Source organism: Lonchura striata, chromosome 3 (assembly GCF_046129695.1).
Source record: "Lonchura striata isolate bLonStr1 chromosome 3, bLonStr1.mat, whole genome shotgun sequence".
Taxonomy (NCBI): domain Eukaryota; kingdom Metazoa; phylum Chordata; class Aves; order Passeriformes; family Estrildidae; genus Lonchura; species Lonchura striata.
The window spans coordinates 43,795,525-43,816,753 of NC_134605.1; the positions used below are offsets into that span (position 1 = coordinate 43,795,525).

Below are 21,229 nucleotides of genomic sequence, written 5' to 3' on the forward strand. Positions count from 1 at the left end.
AAACACTTCCTGAGCTCTGTCAGACTTAGTGCCATGACAGCTTCCCTGTCATGAAGCTGTCCAGGTGAGCCTGTTCCAGTGCCCAACCACCCTCTGGGTGAGGAACCTTTTCCTAAATTTAGCCTAAACCTCTCTTGACACAGCTTCAGGCCGTTCCTTCGGGTCCTGTCACTGTCACCGCAGAGAAGAGATCGATACCTGCCCCTCCTCTTCCCCTCATGAGGAAGCTGTAGCTGCAGTGAGGTCTCCCCTCAGTCTTTTCCAGGCTGAGCAGACTAAGTGACCTCAGCTGCTCCTCAAATGCCTTTCCCTCAAGGCCCTTCACCATCTTCACTGCCCTCCTTTGGACACTACCTAACAGTTCCATGTCTTTCTTGTATTGTGCCCCCCAAAACTGCACTCGAGGTGAGGCTGCCCCAGTGCAGAGCAGAGCAGGACAATCCCCTCCCTTGCCTGGCTGGTGATGCTGTGCCTGGTGCCCCCCAGGCCAGGGTTGCCTCATCCCAGGTACAGAATCTGGCACTTTCCCTTGTTCAAACAAGGGAATGCACTTGGTTTTCTGGCCTCAACCCTTAAACTCTGCCAGAGGTATTCCTGAGAGATATTTGTCTGACCTGAAAACCAACACTGGAGGAGATTTTCTGTCTAACCCTGGCAGTTAGGTTCAGTGCTTCGCTGTATCCAACAAACTCAGGTTTGTTACTGAGGACTTAAGTTCTAAGAGAACATTCTATTACTGCTTTCTTTGCAGCTTTGCTGGCTTGTAGTAGTACTGGAAGTTACCTCAGTCTTTATCTCTGCTAATCTGAGAAACCCTGCTTATTTACCTCTTTCACATGCTGTTGGCTAGACTTCTGATAATTTCCATTACTTGTGCTTGATCCAGATTTCTCCATCACTAAAAGCTGGATTGAGCCTTATTTGCATGGTTCCCTGCCCTGTATCTGGCACTGAGGCTCTTGGGTCTCTCCATGCACTAAAGATACCAGCCAGGTCAAATAGCATGGGTCTGCTTTCTAGGAGAGTATTCTAAAAGCTGAGTGCTGCAGTGTTCAGCTCAATGCTGCTGGAGTCTCTTAAGTCATAACCCTTAAGTGTGATGCTGAAAAAATGAAAGGGTAAAAAATCATTTAGTACAGAGAGATAAGTGGGTATGAGCAGCCATATTACTTATAAGATGCCAGTGGAACAAATTTTTTAGAAATGTCTGTTAGTAGAAACTAATTGAATACTGTGTAGATTGGAATATATGAAGCAGGATGCAGCCAACACTTAATGAGAGAGAGAAGGAATTGGCATGTTGATTCCCTCATCTGTTTTCCTTCCCAAAATAGTGTGTTTCTAGGGCCAGGAGGGGTAGAACGATGAAACAACTGGACACACAAACACAGTTAAGCATAATTATGTCGAAGAACAGTAATGACGTCGTTAAATGGCTATAGAGGGTTGCTACAACTCCCAGGAAGCCCAGTGGTGAATGGTGTGAGTAAAAGGAAGTGTTTCCATGTGGTTTGGCGTTCAGTGCTCATTGGTCACTAGCCAACCCTTTCAGCTCTCACTATTCTGTTTCTAACAGTGGTGTTTTCGATGGCTGAGTTTGAAATGCCAAGTGGCCTATTAGCATGCAAGTGCTGATATGTTTTTCTGGTCAAAATATGGGGTTGGGAGACTCAGCTCAAATTTCAGTTTCAATGTGGTGATAGGGATAGGGTGAATCTGCTTAGCTGTGGAGAAATGCATCACACATATGGTTCGCCTCCACTACTTTGCAGGGATAGTATGCACATGAGTACATGATGGCTAGGGTGCTTATTCCAAGGGCCTTTTGACATTTTGCAAGCCGATGGCAACACAAAAGTGAGTTCACCCTGGAGAACCATGCTGGGACAGGGAAAAGATCATCTTATTAGTAAAGTCTCTGTCTTTATTCTACCCTGTTGGCACAGAAGCAGAATGGGGATCAATACTAATGATAGATTATTGTAAAAATGCATAATTTCTTTAAACCAGCAAATGTAAGCAACTTCTTGTGTTAAATCCCTTCAGAGGATAAAGAAAGAAAATAAGCAATAAAAAGCACAGATGGATGCTATTCTGATGGTAACATATTGAAAATGTTAAAAGGATTGCTAATCACACAAAATTGTATGCAGTGAGGTCATGAGCAGAGTACTGAACTGTAAAGGTTTTCCATTTGTGGGTTAGCTCAAAACTCTCTAATTTGACTAATGTATCATCAAAGGTGTTTTGTCTTGAATGGCAGGCTTGTTATCTGTCATGTATGCAATTTTGTTGGTATAGTGGCGCAATAGAAGATACATGTACTGCATTAAGAATTAGTAGTTAGAATGGTGTTCCTTTGTTTTCTACACAAGGACAGAAAACAAGTAACATATAGAGAGGTTGTCTAAGAAATGTCTAGGGTTGTGGTACAATCAAAGTAGTGTCATGGGGACTACTGCTATTTTTATTTAAAGTTTAATATTTTTTTTGATGATAAACTAAGCATAATTCAGGAGAGCCTGGAATGTGATAATTGTTTAATTGCTGTAATTGCATGTACATTTTCTGCTAAAATACACTGCTATGTCATATGCGATTCTTCAGTTCTTGACCTAATAAAAATACAAAATTTTAATGAGGTCAAAATTTAAATATGTAACCGCTGTCTAATTTTTAAGACAAACTGAAGCAGTGAAAAGTAGCACTTTTCCTAGAATTTAAATCTCAGCTGTTACTCTAGGAAAAGCATGGATGATAACTTTGAACCAATTCTTTGGAGCCCTAACAAAATTAAAGTTCTGGGAAGCCTACAGTTTTGTCCTTGTCATAGAAAAAAGTAGCTTGGCGTGTTGGTTATCTGATGTTTTACATTGTAGTCTTGTTGATTTGTCCTTAAGCAGAACAGATGGGTATATTTTATGAAAAGAAGAAGAAGAAGAGAGGTGGATTTTACTTTTTGTTCTTTCTGTTGATAGACTATTTCTTCTCCCCCTACCCTGCCCCGCCCCCCCCCCCCCCCCCCCAGTAAAAGAGGACCCTTTCATCATTGTTTAACTTTTTTTTTTTTAATTTAATTTCTAGCTGATAAATTTAGAGAGAAACTGGAAGAACTGGAGAAGGAGAGAAATTCTTTAAAATTTCAGCTTCCTTCAAGGCATCCCTCTGTTAGCAGTTTTTTGGACAGGTTCATGACCCAAGTTCAGGCAACATTGCATTGGGCTGCTGATCTTTGGTAAGTTTGTTGATTCATTATTGTGTAAGATGATGCTTCTACTTTTCTCAAAATGCAGAATACACTTATGAAAAATTATAATAAGGAGTTTCAATGACTGTCTAACATGTCCATATGGAGCTTGTTTATGGAAATCCCACCCTGCCCCTGTGGCAGCAGCTCTCTGGCCACAGAGAGCTGCAGGCACAACTTTCCCAGGCATTGTCTTGGGAAAGGCTGTGAGAAGATCAGAGAAAAGTATGATAAACAGTACTTATCTTCACTTTGCTGCATCTGTTGTTGTGAACATATGGAATGTGTTACGGAGATTTGCTTACCAAAGGGTGATTTCTTGATTGGCAATGATGATGGTGTTTGGATTTAAGGATGAATTAGGTAAAACTGTATTGGACTGTCCATAAGGGTGATGGGTTTCTTAATAAGTATAGGATAATAAAGCAATTAATCAGCCTTCTGTAATCATGGAGTCAATGGTAACTATTACCTGGTCAGGGACATTGTGCTATGTCCCCCCTCCCCCCCCCTTTTTTTTTTTTTTTTTCCTTTCTACAATTCTTTCAGAATTCCCCTCAGAAACATTGATCATGATGAACTGGCATATTAAATGGAATGTTTCTCATTGATGTTGAGGGGGAATGGGATTGAATCCTTGACACAGCAGCTTGAACATACAACAGCAATGCAGCTTGAGCAATGCTTCCCTGTGGAGTTAATTCTGATGCTCCCTTTCAGGCAATGAAAGGATATTTAAATATAAAGTAAAAACCAGATTATTTTTGATATGAATAGATCTTTGGGAGCTTCCTTTTGTGTGCCACTTCTTAGATAGCAATATTGAGCTCAGCATTGTATAAAGTCACAAAAATAAATTCTAAACCTCATCTTGAAGGGATAACTTCAAAGATGGGAAGAAAGTGAGATGGTCCAAGAGGAGGGATAGTTAGGGGGAAAAAAAGTTTCTATTTCTTGGTCTGTCTTAATCTGTGCTCCTAGTTACTGTTGTTAGAAGAGGATATTTGATAGGAATTGAAAGCTATTCTCAAATGTAATCACACAAATGAAAGAAGAGAAACCTTTTGTTTTCTGGCAGCTTGTTAATATAAAGGCTGCAGTGTGCTAGTCAATACCTTTGTGTGTAATTTTTGACAGACATGAAAATTAGATAAAATCAGTACAGATAATATGATTTTCTTTGTGAAATTGGAGAATTTTGAAGGTATTTTTAGTCTCTATTTATAGCATCTAGTAATAAGGAAAGTTTATAAGAAGCTGAATTCCTTCAGAGCTGTTTCCTTCTACCTTCTGAGGCTCTAAGTGGCTGGTTTACCATTCCTTAAAGATTAGGATACACCATTCTCTATTTTTTTGTTAAGATGTGTTTGGTCTGTGCATTAATTTTTAATAATGATTTTGACATTAATAGTGCTGTCGTCTTTGTCATTGAAATTGAATCACTAAATCATCCCTCAGATACAGTTTGCTTATTTTTATCCTGTATAATGTATGTATAATGCTTTTAAATGCTTTTATATATAAAATAGATGTTATAACGTATTTATGAAAATATTCCTGTTCTTTGGATGATTACATCTGTAACTCTTCTCTTTGCACAGGTTTGAGCAGTGCTATATTTCAGGGTCAGATGAATATCCTCTTCCCGTTTTTGTCTTGTGCACACTCCTTTCTTTGAGCTTAAGTTCAGCTACTGTTGTTGTGACACCTTTTTATTTGCTTGCTTTGTCTGTGGTCTGACTCATTGATACAGCAAGAGTATCCTTTGCCTTCTGTACAGGGGTTTAAATCCTTTCTGTTCCAGCAATATTTTTAGATACTACAGTGGAAAACATAACTTCTTCCTCAAGGAAAATTTGTAGGCTTCAGTTTTTGTTTTCATTTTTAATTGGAACAAAACCAATATATGCAAGAAGACTTTTTTTGGGCTGGAAAATTAAAAAGATGATCAGAAGATCATAAGAAAACTAGATCATTGCAATTTTACTGTAGTTAAGGCAATATCATCTTTTTGCAAGAAAAATGTGTTTGGCAGCTTATTTAAGACATGAAGCTGAAATGCAGGCCTCAGTTTTGTTTTAGTTGATTAAATTATGAGATGAGTTTTTAATTTGATATTGACACAGAATACTGGGGTTATATGGTGGGAGCCAGATTTGGTTATTTAGCTTAGGAACAGCAAATGTTGTGGTTGTGCAATCAGTCAGGTTTGGTGAGATCAGAGAGGTCTTGTTTGTCTTCCAGCAGCACCACGTAGACAGATACACGTGGAATTTCTGAAAAGGTTCTGAAAATAAGACATGTTTATAATGGATTTTTTCCTAAATTTTGACCAATCACTTGGAAATTTATTACATACATCTCTAGGAATGATGCAGCTCCAGCTTGAAGAAGGTGGCTTCAGAGCTGCTGGAGAAGTGTTGTGGGTTGGAGCCGCAGGAACCTGTAATGTCAGTAAGGCACAGTGATGGCCTAGCACCTCATAATAGGGATGTCTTTTTGGTGCATGCTGTTAATACAGAAATGCATTTACACTGTGATTGTGTCTATCTTGCTTACTGATACCTTTGTTAGTGCTGAAGTTTTGTTTTGCTTTTTCAGTACATTCTGCAGCCCACATGGAGAAGTGAAGCATGTGTGTCTTTTGATGGTCCTGCAGAATCAATGAAAACCTCTTGTTATACACTTGTTCACACTTGTTAAACACCTGTGCATGGAGATCATAATTGTGTGGTTAATCATGCTTAAACCAGACTTATGATGCATGTTTTATATGTGGCATGGATGGATTTGCTTTGCAAGATTACAGTGGGAAATTATGCCTCAAAACACTTTGAGACACAGAATTTTTAAAAGAAGATACTGAAATGGGTCTGTACTCCTTATGTGGAGATGCTTGCACTTGTCTCTAATGATGGACACAGAAACGCAATTGCCCTTTGCAAGTGCACGTGCCCTTATGAGGGAACGTGGAAATCAAAATGGGTTTGCATTGTTTTGCAGGTGCATTTTGAGAGGCAGATTATAGAATTGGTACTTAACATAACGTGCTGATTACCTTGGAGTCCAGTCATGCAAAGCTTTACAACTGAGGATTGTAGAGATGACTGGGAGGAAGCCCACTGATTGTGATTTTGAAAGAACTCGCTGTGCAAGAGAGAAGTAAAATTTGGCATTGTGGCGCAAACACTCCAGATGATCTCTAATGTAGTCTCCAAAAGCTGACAGAAGCTGCAAAAATGGCTTTGGCAAGTTTCTAAACTTCTGTCTAAGAGATTTTTCTCTGTATTGATTGAAACTACATGCCTTAGTTTTGTCTCTTACAAGGCAGTGATGGATAAATTTCTGAAATATGATAAAGCTGGGGGAAGCCTGAAGCTATACAAGCTTTCCATTTTCTTTCTTCATCATGTTGTAAAAACAGTGCAAATGTTTGAGATAATAAAGGAAGATATGCCAAAGGAAAAAGAGTCTCTTGTTCTCTAAGTGTATCTGTTTGAAATGCAATCATTCTGGTGGTGGAGTGTTATGACTCTAAAGGTAACATGCAGCATTCTGATCAGTTTAATCCTTGAGACACTGAAAGCCACACATGAAAACCACTAATTTTTAGCTTTTGTCATGTTTTTTTTTTCGAAGGATTAGACATGAAGAAAATGGCCTTTGTCATGAAAAAGAGCATAGACTTTTGAGATCAACTTCCCAGGAGAGGATGCAGGTTTCGGCCAAAAAACGAAACCAGCTTTTTCAAGAAAAGAAACGATTACAGGTAACAGGACTGCAGAGTTGTTTATAGGAACCAGTGCTATGTGGGGAAAGCCTTGTAAGCTGTCACACAGAATTAAATAAATTTATTGTAATAGCGACTTTGCTTCTGTGTAGTAATTAGAGCCTTGGCTGGAGTCCAGTTGATAATCTAAGTGATGATTGGAGATGGCAGCCACAGGAGTTGTGTTAATCTCATTACAGAAACGCAGAGCTGGAAGGTTTGGTGGCTTGTGTGCATGCTTAAACTTTCCTCATTATCTTCTTAAGCATGCTCTTTGTTATCATTTGACATTTTAATATTACACTGATCTTCTGAAGTTTTTATTTGAAGACGAAAAGTTTTCATTCGTTTCTGGTTAGAATTTACTATAAATACATGATTTATCAGCTTTTATTCCTGAAAGATGATAGATGCTTTTCATAAGGATGAAGGAAACATCATGGAGCAGTTAGCATTTGCTAACAATAGCTTGACATGTGATGTTACAATGTGATAGTTGGCAAATGGAATGTTTCAGGATGGCATTAGTCCAATTTTAAGTCTGCAAGCCTTTTAAGCAAAATTTAGCTTTTTCTTTTCATCATCCTTCAAAAATCTTGATGTACTGTTTAGTTATGTGTCCTTTAAACCTTGGTGATCACACTCCGTGATGTGGCACCTTAGAGAGCTAATTTTTATTTTTTTCTGTGGTCTCATCTTGAAATATTTTTTGCAATATTTTTTGCGGTATTTTCATTCCTTTGGTGGATCCAATAGTAGAGTAATCTCTGTGTGTGTGCACACATAAATTTATATATATAAAAACCTTCAAAGAAATAGAGAAAAACATCTTATGTGGTCATTGCAAAATTGTACTTATGTGAAGAAATGTCTTTTTTTATCCTATTCATCATCTTTGTATCATCTTTTTTAGGTTCATTTAATCAACAAGTAAGAGGAGACGTAGTGTAGTTTAGCATTATCAGTATGCAGAAAAATTTTTTAATCTAGACATGCAAGAGCCGCCTCAAGATATTGTACTGAAAACTTCTATACTTAAGACTCCACAACAACTAATTTTTACACTTGCTCAAGCTGAATCTTTATTCTTCTGTAGTTTTACTAGGGGAAAATTAACCACATCATTATACAGGTTTGCTATTTATTAGCATTTCATCAAAATTACCAGGAATTCAAGGTTTTGGGGAAGGCTGATCTGTGGTGATTATTTGCACCTGGGAACCCCTAATGATTGCTCCTGCCCAAAATCTTGCATGATCAGAAGTAATTTTTTTTAAAAAAATTTTTTTCTGCATCACTTTTTTTTGCTTCTGCTCTGTCTTCTGTTAGTTCTGCATTTGTCTTCAGGGATTTGAAAACCTGTGGCAGTACTTAGTATCTGTGATTTACGAATTGCAATCTATAGTATTTCTACTGTAATCTCTACTTCATGGAGACCATCAGTCCATAAGTGAGGCTGGAGATGTGCAGTCAGTACTGATCAGCTCTTATGTTGGAAATCTCAGTTTAAACTCAAATCTGCAGAGTAGAACTCCAGCTTATGTTTAGTGTGATGAATATCATCTGCTGCTCCATGCTGAGACTTTAGGCCCTTTTTATCTGTCCCTGGAGGCTGACTAAGAGCATGCTAAAGGCTTCTTTGCATTTCTGGAAAAGAATGCATGAGAATTCCAGTTTGCTGATTAAGATTTCCATGCTCCCAGGAACGCCTGTTAACTATTCCTGAGTAGAGCAGAAATAGTTCTTTTCTGTGAATGCAGATTGTGTGCTTCTAGTATCTATTTATATTGTACATTTCAGTACTAAAAGTGTGATTGTAAAACCAGATTCCGTTCATCTTGATTTCTGTTCCCATGTAGGTTGCTTATTGCAGTGATTGCAATTACTGTGTTTTCACAGAGTATGGAGGTCTCTGTATTAAGTAGGGCCTATTAAGATTTTGGCATTATTCCCAAGCCAGTAACACAGAGACAGAATTGTCCTTTGTGCACACTAAAAGCATAATTTGAGACTGAAAGAAACAAAATTGGTATTTTTGGTCTGCTGACCTTTCTGTCCTTGACAAATGCCTATGGGTTGAAACATGGGTTACACCATTCTCCTCTTGCTATGTCCAAAACCAAAGGAGGAAAATAATTGAGGAACCTAGTGGGCAGGACTATTATAAGTTGAAATTTTGGAGCTAGTCAACCTTCAAATATGCAAGGACCATTCCTTGTTCTAAGTCATACTTGAAAAGCTGGTTACAGTGCAGCAAACCTGAAAGTATGTTTATTAACAAATTTGTGACATGTAAATAACATTTAAAGTTCATATAAATTGCATTGAAAACATTAAAATAATGTTAAAGTTATCAAGGGAAACTCTAAAAAGCAAAGAAAAGCCAAAGTCTGCTATCTGTCTATAGTACATAAGTTTTATAAGAGTTTGTAATATTGAAATATGCCTTTTTTCCCCCCCTACATCCTTGCCTCATACATACCTGAAGGTCTGTTCAGATATTCAGAATACAATTTATCTTCATTACTCAGTATTTGACCCCAGAACCCTTTTTCTGTGTGCCACTCAAACCTTCTTTTGAGTAGAAATTTATTAATTTGTGAGTGGGCTTCTTTTATATTATTAATCAACATGGCAATCTTAGTGATTCAAACCCACTTAATTTTATCTCTGCCATTTGCTCAGATGCAGAATGGAGAAGTGAATTGCCATAAAAAGCCATATGGTTGTTTCTAACATCAGTTTTGTAATGCCTAGTTATTAACTTATTAAAGATTTGGATTTTTGTTTTTAATTTTTATTTTTACTTGGACTGAATGTGATCAGAATTTGAAATGGAACTTTGATTTCTGTTCAGAGCCTATAGATAGTATGTCAGAGATCTCTTGCAGGTTGTATAGAAAATGATGAACATGCAATCTGTGGCCATGTGTGGACATAATAGTTTAAATGGCTTGCCGAGTTTCACAGAGACAGTAAGAAACATAGGAATAGAATCATATTCTCCAGTATGGTGTTCAGTTAATTTGATGACAGCTTTTAACTCAGCAACCCAGTTTTCTTCAACAAGTGCTGCTTCCTTGGATGCAAGCTATCTCGTGGGTTTTCAAGGAAAAACCTGTGCAAAGGTGATGTACAAATTCATTAAGCTTTTTTTTAACTTTTGGCCTCCTCAATGTAGGAAAGACATAGAGGTGCTTGAGCATGTCCAGAAAAGGGCAATGAAGCTGGTGAAGAGTCTGGAGCACAAGTCTGATGACGAGCAACTGAGGGAGCTGGGAATGTTTAGCCTGGACAAAAGGAATCTCAGGGGGGACCTTATGACCCTGTACCTGAAAGGAGATTGTAGCCAGGTTGGTCTCTTCTCCCAAGTAAAAAGTGACAGGAAAAGAGGAAACGGCCTCAAGCTGTACCAGGGGAGAATAAGAATGGACATGGGAGGAATTTCTTCACTGAAAGGGTGGTCAGGCTTTGGAGCAGGCTGCCCAGGCAAGTGGTAGAGTCACTATCTCTGGAAATGGTCAAGAAATAACTTGACATAGCACTTAGTGCTGTGGTTTAGTTGACAAAGTGAGAGGTTGGACACAATGATCTTGGATCTCTTTTCCAGCATTAATGATTCTACAATTCTATGATTCTAAAAATTGCTCTTGCAACTTTGCTCTTGCAACAAACATCAATATCATAATGCACACAATTTGAACTTCTAGAAAAATGAGTGCAACTCAGGTTGAAGTTCTGTGCATTTTAAGTCAAGGGAAGGATTTTGTGCTTTTAGTTAAAATGAAATGTTAATTATCAGAAGGGCTGGTTAGGGTTAGATAGTAAATGATTCTCTTCTTGCATCTTGTACTTCATGTTTACGACCAGTCTGTAGAAAAAGATTCTGTTGCCATGGGTGGTCTGACATTTGTGTTTTTGGTAGAAGTTTTTAGTTTGTAAATTTTGGAAATGCCTATGTATTTTAAAAGTGAAAGATGGCTGACAATAGGTGTTGCAAGAGGAATGTGAAGTGTGGTGTTGAAGTGGATGTGGTGAGTTTCAGGATGCTGGAAGCACTAGAGTTTCTGAATACAACTGACATAAGAATTTTTTTGTGTCTGCAAAGGAATGTCTCATTAAATGTTTGCTAAATTGGACAAATTTAATTTGTACTACTTCTGATGCTAGTACTTGTTTTTTTTAGGGGCAAATGGATTTCTTCATAGGGTTCATAGTAAACTTTGGTTTCTGTTCTATGCAGAAAGAAATTGAAGAGCTCCGGACAAGACTGGCCACATTAGAAGGAAAAGATCAACAGCTGAGAAGAGAAATTGAAGAGCAAGATAGGCTTATTCAGTCACAGGATTGTGAACTAGCTGCTTTGCTTGGCTGCATTTCTTTAAAAGAGCTGCAGGAAATAAGCAAGGCTTTGGATGACACTTTAGCATCCTCCTATCGAATTCCATTCAGTTTAGATCTTCCAGGAGCAATAAAGAGGTATTTAAATTTTCATTTAGATGTGTTGTATCTTCCTGTATGTTCTTCTGAATTGGCTGTCAGTTGTTTTCTTCATCATTGTGCCAGCTAATTACCTGGATTTGGACACTTCAAAACTTTCTGAGAAGAGATCTTGGAGTTCTAATATTGATATACTTCCTCAAAGAAGTTTGTAGTTATTTGAATGTCTTGCACTTAGTGTTCTCTTATGGTGAAGACCCACCTACAGAAAGCATATGTGTCCATCAACTGTTAATTCCTGTCATCAGCTTACACTATTTCTTGTTAACTGGTGGAATTTTTTCCCCAGTTTGGTAATGCAGTAATTCAAACATATTTCTCACAGGCTGAAAGTGGGTACTAGATACCATTCAAATAAATGTTAGATATGCTTCTTGCTTCCCTGAACTTGTAATTATAATAAAGTCTGATGTGATGAGGAATGCTAGACTCAGACAGAGGACTTGAGGCAGTGGGGAAAAGGATGCAGCATGAATAATTTTGGGACACTCACAGTTAAATTAACAGTAGATGCATCCTTTAAATGGAAAAGTAGCTACTCTTGGCAGTATTTTGGAAATAACCTCATCTTTATTTAAAAAATGAATTAAAGTACTGAAACTGTACTGGACATTGGTGATGGGACTTTGAAAATGGTACTGTTGCTGTGTCATCAAGAGAAAATAAAATTCCTGTTTATCCTAATGTACTTTTCTTCCAGATAAGCAATAAATATGTTGCTAGCAATTTTTTATCTCCAATCATGCTTATTGGATTTAGTTTGGTTGTATTAACATTCATGAGAAATTGCTGCTCATGTGTGCTAATTTATACAAATTTTTTTTAAGTCAGCAGAACATTTTATAGAGGACATATTCTTCTCTTTTGACATGTGTTTAAAATTCTAAATTAGGTTATCGAAAATAGTTTCTTGCATTAAGGTTAGCTTGTTTTAATAATATCTTATACCTGTGTTTCCGAGATTGAGGAATAAAAGATCTTAAGCAGTCTGTCTGAGAAACTGATTTGAGTTTTCTTAGATTAGATTTGTTTATGAAAGAATATTCAGATTATTTTTTTTCTCTCATTGCGGCTGTAATATTTGGGTTGCACTTACCTTGCTGGGAAATGATTTAAAAGCTTTATTGATGCTAGTTCAACATACTAGTTTCTGAAGTCTTGGCATAATTAATCTGAAAGAAATTTTTCTGGAAATGTGCATTTGGTTTTATGAATAGTTGCAGAGGAGAAAAAAGTTTTCTAAATTTAGAGGTTTTTGTGTGAGAGATAAAGCTGTTACTCATGCACATGTGCTAGAGATCAGTGATTATGTAGAAAGTTCAATATCAATGGACAGTAAATTACAAACTCCTCACTCTTGTGCTGCAAGATACTCTGTATTTATTCTAGCAACATTGTGCTTGTCAGTAAAGTACTGCTTATAATGTGCTTTTGCATAATTATTTATTGGCTACATGAATTGCATTCAGCACTGGAGTAACACAGGCGGGGCCAGTGTGAAGCATCTCTTAAGACAATCTGTGCTGTAATGAATTGTATGTGGTGGCTTGCAGCGCACTAAAAGATAAAAAATTATTCAGTATATTGAAGCAAACTTCCAGGAACATGAGAGGACATGACAAAGAATACTTGCCAAGTACTTGCCCTTCTGTGGGAAGGAGGAAAAGAGGAAGTCAAATGTAACACTGGGATGAGCTTTGGTTCTAAGCTAAGCTTATTTTTTTTGTCAAGTGTTATTGTTTTGTTAGGAATATTCTTTGTTTTGCCTTGTTTATCTTTGGTATGTGGTGAACTTTTTAAATACAAAGAGCCTTTGTCAATACCTAAAGCATGCTTTGAGTTTGAAGATTTAAAAAGTGTTAGGCACATTACCCTGGGACCTTAATTGAGGGCTGTTGGAAGACACAGCTAAAATCTGCTGGGCAAAGAATGGGCAAAGAAATATGTTTTGAATTCTCACTGAGATTGAGACTGCAGAATGTGGTTGTTTTCCTCATCCAGACAGGCTTAATTGCTCTTAGTAAGCTAAAGGGTATAATCATTATTTTAAAATGGGGAAATTGCAGGGCAAAAGTGCAGTTCACTTGTATGTGGTTGTGTGGAGATGGGGTTGTATGTTTAAAAGGTGGGAGCAGCTGGTGTTGTGTGCAGTGCGACACATACCAATGTTTTAACTGAAGACAACACAGTGAAATTAGAGGAAAATGGGTCTGGGTGTTTCAGCATGAAGTACTTTCTTCTGGAGATTGCAAAAGGTATCCAAATATATAATTTTCATATTTACTACTGGACACGATTTTAGAAATACATGTTTTGAACTAGTGCAACTTGGATTTTCTAATTATAAAATAAGACCATATTAATTATTTGACCTATTCACTTCAGTATCTGTTAGTTCCTTTATTTGTTTCTTTATGTTTCACAATACAAAGTAGGGAAATCTGTTTTACTTGAGTTCATATTTAGTTTAATTTTGCAGTTTCTTTGTTTTATCCATATCTGCAGACGCGTATGTTCTTACAGCATGCCATTCTTAAAATAAATTGCACCGTTCCATCTGGACTATTGTCTGGGCACTGATTGCTGGTTGAAAGAAATTCAATTACATACTTCCAAAATATTTGAATGCTCCATCTCTTCTTCACATGGAACAGTTTTTGATTAGTAGGTGTTCGTTCTATGGTGGGTTTGTGGGACCATCTGAAGATAAGGAAATTCTCTGTTATGTGTATTGGTTATTAGAGTGTGGCCAGTGGTGCAAGGAGCTGAACTTGAACCTTTATGCAGCCAGTTCACTCTGCTTTTGTGACTCCTGGAGCTGATTTGAGAAAGATTAATTTGAATTGAAATACAAGTACTCTTGGAGGGATGTGAATCTTATTGGAGTTTACTCAAAGTATTCAGCAACTTCATTTGAGGACAAAGCCTGATAAAGGCAAAAGTGGTGGGATTTTTTTGGAGAACTTGGTTTACTTGAATAAAGTTGGAAAAAAGACTTCATAGTTTCACATACTAACTTAGCAATGTAGGATTTAGAATGGGCTGTCACGTTTTGTCATTAGGAGAGACTGCTTGCTGCTGTTCATATCTCCACTGGAAAATGTTCTTCTTGTGGGCAATTAGAGGGGCTCACTATCTCGCTGTACTCAAGAATGTGCATTCTCCAAAACCTATGGCACCTAGGAAAGCTTGTGTTTTCTTCTTGTTGGCTGGTGGGGACATAGCTGTGATCTTGTTGATGACCTCGGTGGGAATCTGATGCTGTCCATCTTGCCACTTCACTCCCAGGAACTGGATCTCTCGAGCAGGTCCCTTGACTTTGCTCTTCTTGATGGCAAAGCCGTCTTCTAGCAGAATCTGGATGATCCTCTCTCTTTTCTCAAATACTTCCATTGCCATGTTCCCCCACACAATGATGTCATCGATGTACTGGAACTTCACCCTTTTCTAGTGCAGCCTGGATCAGTCCATGGCAGATGGTGGGGCTGTGTTTCCACCCCTGGGGCAGTCGGTTCCAGGTGTACTGCACGCCCCTCCAGGTGAAAGCAAACTGAGGCCTGCATTCTGCTGCCAGAGGAATGGAGAAAAACGCATTAGCAATATCAATGGTGGCATACCACTTTGCTGCCTTGGACTCCAGCTCGTACTGGAGTTCCAGCATATCCGGTACAGCAGCGCTCAGCGGTGGAGTCAGTTCATTCAAGGCATGATAGCCTACAGTCAGTCTCCACTCTCTGTCAGACTTGTGCACAGGCCAGATGGGGCTGTTGAAGGGTGAGTGGGTTTTGCTGACCACCCCTTGGCTCTCTAGTTCATGGATCATTCTGTGGATGGGGATCACGGCATCTCGAGTTGTTCTGTACTGTTGCCAGTGCACCGTGGAGATGGCAATTGACACTCTCTGCTCTTTCACCTTCAGGAGTCCTACAGCAAATGGGTTTTCTGATAGTCCAGGCGAAGTGTTAAATTGCTTAATGTTCTCTGCTTCTACAGTAGCTATGCCAAAAGCCCATCTGAGTCCCTTTCAGTCTTTGTATTAGCCATTCCAGAGGAGCTCCCAATTTTTTATCAAATATTATAATCCATCTTGAGCCTTGATGATAAGATTGTCTCATTTTCAGCTAGTCCCATACCTGAGTTTGTCTTTGACAAGGCCATCATCTCAGCTTTCTCAAAGTATTTGGCTACAGTCTTTTGTGAGAGGCTAAGACAAGTCATAGGTGAAAGAAGAGATCTGCCTCATCTTTTGTGAGGTGACTGATTAAGAGGTTAATCTTTCATATAGATAGGTGTTTTTTCCTCTCCATTTATCTGCCTAGGATTAATTTAATTTCTTTGTTCTTTGCCTAGGATAGAAGGGTAGAGTTCATGGGCAAGTGGTTTTGTTTCCTTTTTTGTGGCAGCAACTCTAGGAGGAACTATGTATAGAAAGCCTGGTGTTTTATAAAATATCTCTGCTTGGGCACATGAAGTGAATTTGCTTTCTGTGAAGGTGCAAACGTGTTCATAATGACTCTGATCCCACTGGAAGAGGAGAGGGGACCCCTGTTGGAGGGAGTAAAAAATAGACTTCTGCAAAGTCTACTCCCACACCATAGGCACTGGCCTTCCTTGGGAAGAACATGGGGGATTAAAAACAGAGCAGGGAAAGCAAAGAGCCAGTCGTCCAACATGGAGGACAGAGCCATTGCTATCAACCTGAATTGTTTTGGAGCAATTTTAAAGGCAGTTTTTGTCCTTCCAAGCAGTGTTATAGAAGAAAAAGTTGCAGCAGAAGGATAAGTAACAGTTTTCTTGAGTACTTACATGTATGGTGTAATGTGGAATCTGGTTTTCTCTGCTGAGCATCTGGTTCCCACTACTTGCTTGAGCAGCATCCAATGGGACGTAGCAGCCTATAAAGCCCAGGCCACATATGTGCTGATTCCTCTGGGTATGTGCACAATGAGATTTACTTCTCTTCAGGGAAAAATGACCAGCTGTCTCAATCAATGTGTGATACTAAATTAGTTTGTATATAATGAAGAGAAACAGCTAGCAACAATATCCAGGGACAGACCCTTTCAGTCAGTGAAGTAAAATGGATGTTATTCTTAGGAGAATAATTGCAGCTGCTATGGGCAAGCTCTAGTTTTTGTGCACTCCAGACAGATGTAGCAGAAGAATGGGAATCTATTGTTATACCAGAAAATCTGGGGAAAGTATTAGTTAGGAAGTGATGAGCTGCTCCTACAGATAGCTGTTTGCTTGTCCCTTTGTTCTCATTCTGATGCTCCTGTTCCTGATAGCAGCTGAAGCAACAACTGCTTCAACTGCCCTGCAGCATCAGCTGGCAGAAGAGTGGTGGGAAATCCAGCACCATATGAATGGTTTGGTTGGTTGAAACAGCCAGCTGGTTTGGCTGTCTGAATGGTGATTTATAGGACCAGAAGATTTCTCAATACATGGCAATAAAAATAGATGTGATGGCAATAAAAACTGTGATGATTAAAGATGCCAGCAGCATCTTCAGTTGTTGGAATTTCTGTTTGAATGATTTTATGTAAAAACCCCAAAACCATACTGAGATTCTGCCTCTGCCTCTGTCCTTGCATTGCTGGCATTTAAGAAACCACTTAATTAGTCATTCTTATAAAAAATTGTGAAATGTCATCCAATGCCCTCATTTTTCTTCAGATCTCCTAATTGGGCTACTGTCTGGCAGCACTCATCATAAGAGTTGACTCTGTTTAGAGTTTTTATGTATGCAAGAGCTGAGCAGGATGATGAGTTTTTACAGTACACTTCTATAGGTATAAATCTTTGAGAGTTGACAAAGGCAAATACAGTCACTGAGCAGCCCAGGAGGATTTCAGTGAGAAAGTCTGTTGGTTAGCTGAGGTTATACAAGCATTGAGAAAGTGTATTTCCAGTTCTGACTCTGGAAAAAGTCTGAGTGGGGAAGCACATGTATTGAAGCAATCCTTGGTGTATAGCAGCAGTGAAGAAATACTGCTCTGCAAATGATAGCTTGAAGAAGAGCAAATTACTGGAGAAAAACCAGCTCTCTGATCACTTAGAGGTAGGTGCATAATTTTGGGTTCTCATTCATATTCCTTTGAGAACTTTGTAGATTGAAATGTGCAGAAGGTGTGATGCTCCTGTGCCTTAAAGTACATCTCTTGATAGTTGCTGTCTCAGATCAGATTAATTTTTGAGGTTGGAATTTTTCCAAGGTGAGATTTTGCATTTTACTTCTAGTTCATGTGACTAGTTCTTGCAGCTGCCAGAAATTTCATTTTTATTATGAGTTAAATACAACTTTTCTCTCCTTGTATTAATGTCCAAGTGCTTTCCTCAAGAGCACTTTCAGGTTTAGATAGAGAAATTGGATTTTTACTACATCAGCTGAGCAGAAATTTTCTATTTTTATAATTTTTAACTAGCTCTGTCATCATATAGAAGTTTTTTGTGGGCTGCATTGTTGAAGAAAAAAATCAGTTTATTTGGAAAACCCTAACTTAGGTTTAAAGGGTAGTTTTACTTCCCATTAAAAAGATGTGCTTCTATGAAAATACCATTGATTTAAGTCCCATGGATCATTGCACAAAGATGAAAAGGAACTTAAGTGCTTGGCTGAAAAATTGCTTTCTCTGTATGGTGATACTCAGATGTGTAGCCCAGACAGGCTTATAAGACAATCACATAGAATGAAAATCTTGTTATCCCATTTCTTTCTTGATTAGATATAATCAAACTCTGTGGTAAAGAGTTTCCAAAAACAACAAAACGTGGTGGTTTACCCTTTAGTGCATTTAATGCATTCTAGCTCTGAATGTCCCTAATTGAGCAGTTGTAGGTCTTGTCCTGGTAAAATCTGCCCATGGTATCTGTACATAATAATCTGTTGATTTTCCTCAAGAGAACTTTGGTAACAAGTATGTTTACTCATTTTTTTTTCTTTAGTCTTAGTTGTACATGTCTACCTTAAAGATGCCTCTTGTTAAATATAGTTTTGTTCAAAGCTCTTCTTTTATGAGTTGTTTTCAAAGCTTTCCGAGATATGCCCTTTGAGGGAACTATAAAAATACAAGGAAGTTATTGATTGACTTGATTTTATACTGTGGATTTATTCCCTAAAGTCACAGTGAAGTCCATATACTGAAGACTTTTGCCTTGATGTAGACTGTAGCAGACATTTACACCAAAGGTTCCCCAAGTAGCACTTGTGATTTTTTTTTTACAAGGGACTGGACAAAAGTTTTTTTTTGAAGGTCAGCTTCTGTTTGTTGTTAAAAGCAAAATCACAAGTGTAGGGCTTGGTTTATATATTTTCATCTTCTCAGAGAGTATAACTTCTTGTGACTTTAGAATTGGAGGAAGAATCATGTTAGAAGACATAAAGCTGTAAAAGCCATGATCTCTGTAGGTTGTGATCATGAAAATGAGGCTATTGTTTGCAGGCAGTCTCATTACTCTGGGCCAAATTCAAACTGTAAACTGTTTAAATTTGCTGGTTTTATTTAGAAGGAAATAAATATTCATATGAATTGAGAATTCAGCCCATCATGCTTTCTGCATACAATCTGAGCGTAGGCTTCTAGGCTGTTGTTCTTGAATTAGAAATTCAAATATGGGTAATTTTAAATTGTTCTGACTTGTGCTTAGTTTTAAAGAAATTAAAGTGCTTTTTGCTTAAGCACTGTATTGTGGTGTGGAGATTGTGATTGTAATGACAAGATCTATAATAACTTTTAGGTGACAGTAATGTAAAGGAGAATACTTGATGTTAAAGGACTTTCTACTTGTCTTTCAGTGTCTTCAGGCAGGGATCAGAATGGCAGCTTAGTTTCTCCATTAAAAATAAGAATTTTTAGTACAGGATTTATTTGTTTTATATTGGTATCCTGTGTGTGGTATGTTCTGTTGTGTGGATACAAAACTAAATTCTGACTGCACTTTTTGTTGTTGTATAAAAATTGTATTATTAATGCAGGACCTGTTTCTGTTTAAGCAGTGCGCATATTTATCTATATTGAATGCGGAGAACAGCATGAATTGCCTTTTGCCCATTTGCATTCTTTGAATTTTTTCATAGGAAGCAAAACATAAATACATAATAGCTTTTCATGCAAAGGGAAGTATACTAGCATAGTGGAAGGAAAGACATTCAGAAACATTCCTTCCTTTTGGAGAAAGCCATTCTTCCCAGTATTGTGCTAGTTAGCCTCCCTTAGAACAAAGCCACTTCCACAGTATCTGTAATTCCTGCATGCAAATTTAAGCTTCTCAGAAGATTCTTTAAAAGGCATTTTATACAGTATCTGTTATATTGTGGTACTTAATGTCCTCTGCAGTAATGTGGAAAGCTGTGATAGAGTGAGGGATGTGGGAACCAGACCACTTGATTCTTATTCTTTCCTCTGTCCCCTACTGCATTGAAATGTCTTCCTTTATTTTACCTGCACACCATTCCCAGTTATGAACATCATGATCTCAGTAGGTTCCACCTGTGTTATTGCATTAAATATACTTGGCAGCTACTCTTCAATATCAGTAAAATGAGGTACTTAAAAGGTACCGCCTGAAGTGTTTGGATCTTAAAATTTTTCCCATAGTCTTGTTATGTGCCAGATCAACTTCAGTTCCTGAACATGCAGCATTCCCACACCCTCCTGCAACTCTCCAGCCAAAGTCTGTGTTTTGCCAAAGTATTGCTTCATGTGTCATCCAGCAATTACATAATTCCTCAGCTCCTGCCTTCCTGTTCTAGTCTAGCCTGTATGCAGTGATACTCTGGGGCATTCCTGTTCTTCTTTCCTCCTAATGGATCCCAATGTCTGTAAGTCCATGGCATGTTATTTAAATGAAAGGCCTTTCTGGCCATCTGCATGAATGAAGATACTGTGCATGATGTGTATAGATTGTATATAACATAATTGCTGTAGATTCTGGAAGTGTTAAAAACCCTTTCTTTTCCTTCATATTTAGTCAGTTAAATTTGTGTTAATTGAATTCCTGTCGTGCTCTAGTCCTTTCATCAGCTGTGTCAAGAATTTTGCTTTCTCTGTGATAGAGTTAGCTTATATTGAATTTGAGAAGCAAGTTCTAAATGGTCCTCATAATGGATTGCTAAGACTGTGAGGAGAAGCTGTCAAACTCTTGATTAGCTGTTCTGTCAGAGAAGAATAACAACGAGTCAAAACTATGGACAACTTCCCAGGGAAGAATTTTGTGTTATTCCAAAGAGCTCTTTCTAAAGCCATTTACCCTTGTAGTAATGCCTAAAGCAGCTTTTAAGCAGACAGAATACCCTTCTTAAAATGAAATATGATGCTCCAGGGTGGTTGTAAAAGAAAATGCTGTTTCTGGTTCAAGTCACATGTAATAGATCATGGCGGTTAAAGCTCTTTGTTGGTAGAATGAATCAGTATTGACTGCTGGTTACTCTTGTGGGTCATTACCTTGTCAGTTAATTAGAAAGCTTGTGAGGGGCTTCTCTGTGACAGTGTTTTGTGGCAGAAGAAAACAACCTGGGAATAAATGTAGTTAAAAGCAGTTTGTAGTTGGTAATGGTGGCTGGTTCTTCCATGGTTTTGATTGCTGTGTGTGCATTGTATGATGGGCTAATCTTTGCAAGGGGTAAGGGAGTCCTCTGGTATCACTCTGAAGACTAACAAGGATTTGAAACAGAATATTACTGGGAAATTCATGCCATAAATAAAACAAATATA

The 21,229-nt window shown here is 38.1% G+C and overlaps 1 protein-coding gene across 4 annotated transcripts in view; it reads left to right on the forward strand.

Moving 5' to 3' along the window:
* The window catches only part of DISC1 (DISC1 scaffold protein), a 191,135-nt gene that overhangs the window by 52,734 nt on the left and 117,172 nt on the right, over nucleotides 1-21,229 (forward strand). For all 4 annotated transcript variants that reach the window (XM_077782108.1, XM_077782110.1, XM_077782111.1 and 1 more), the window contains exons 4-6: nucleotides 3,085-3,235; nucleotides 6,887-7,016; nucleotides 11,260-11,495. In XM_077782108.1, the coding sequence (XP_077638234.1) occupies nucleotides 3,085-3,235; nucleotides 6,887-7,016; nucleotides 11,260-11,495 (517 nt within the window). The remainder of the gene's footprint in view (nucleotides 1-3,084; nucleotides 3,236-6,886; nucleotides 7,017-11,259; nucleotides 11,496-21,229) is intronic.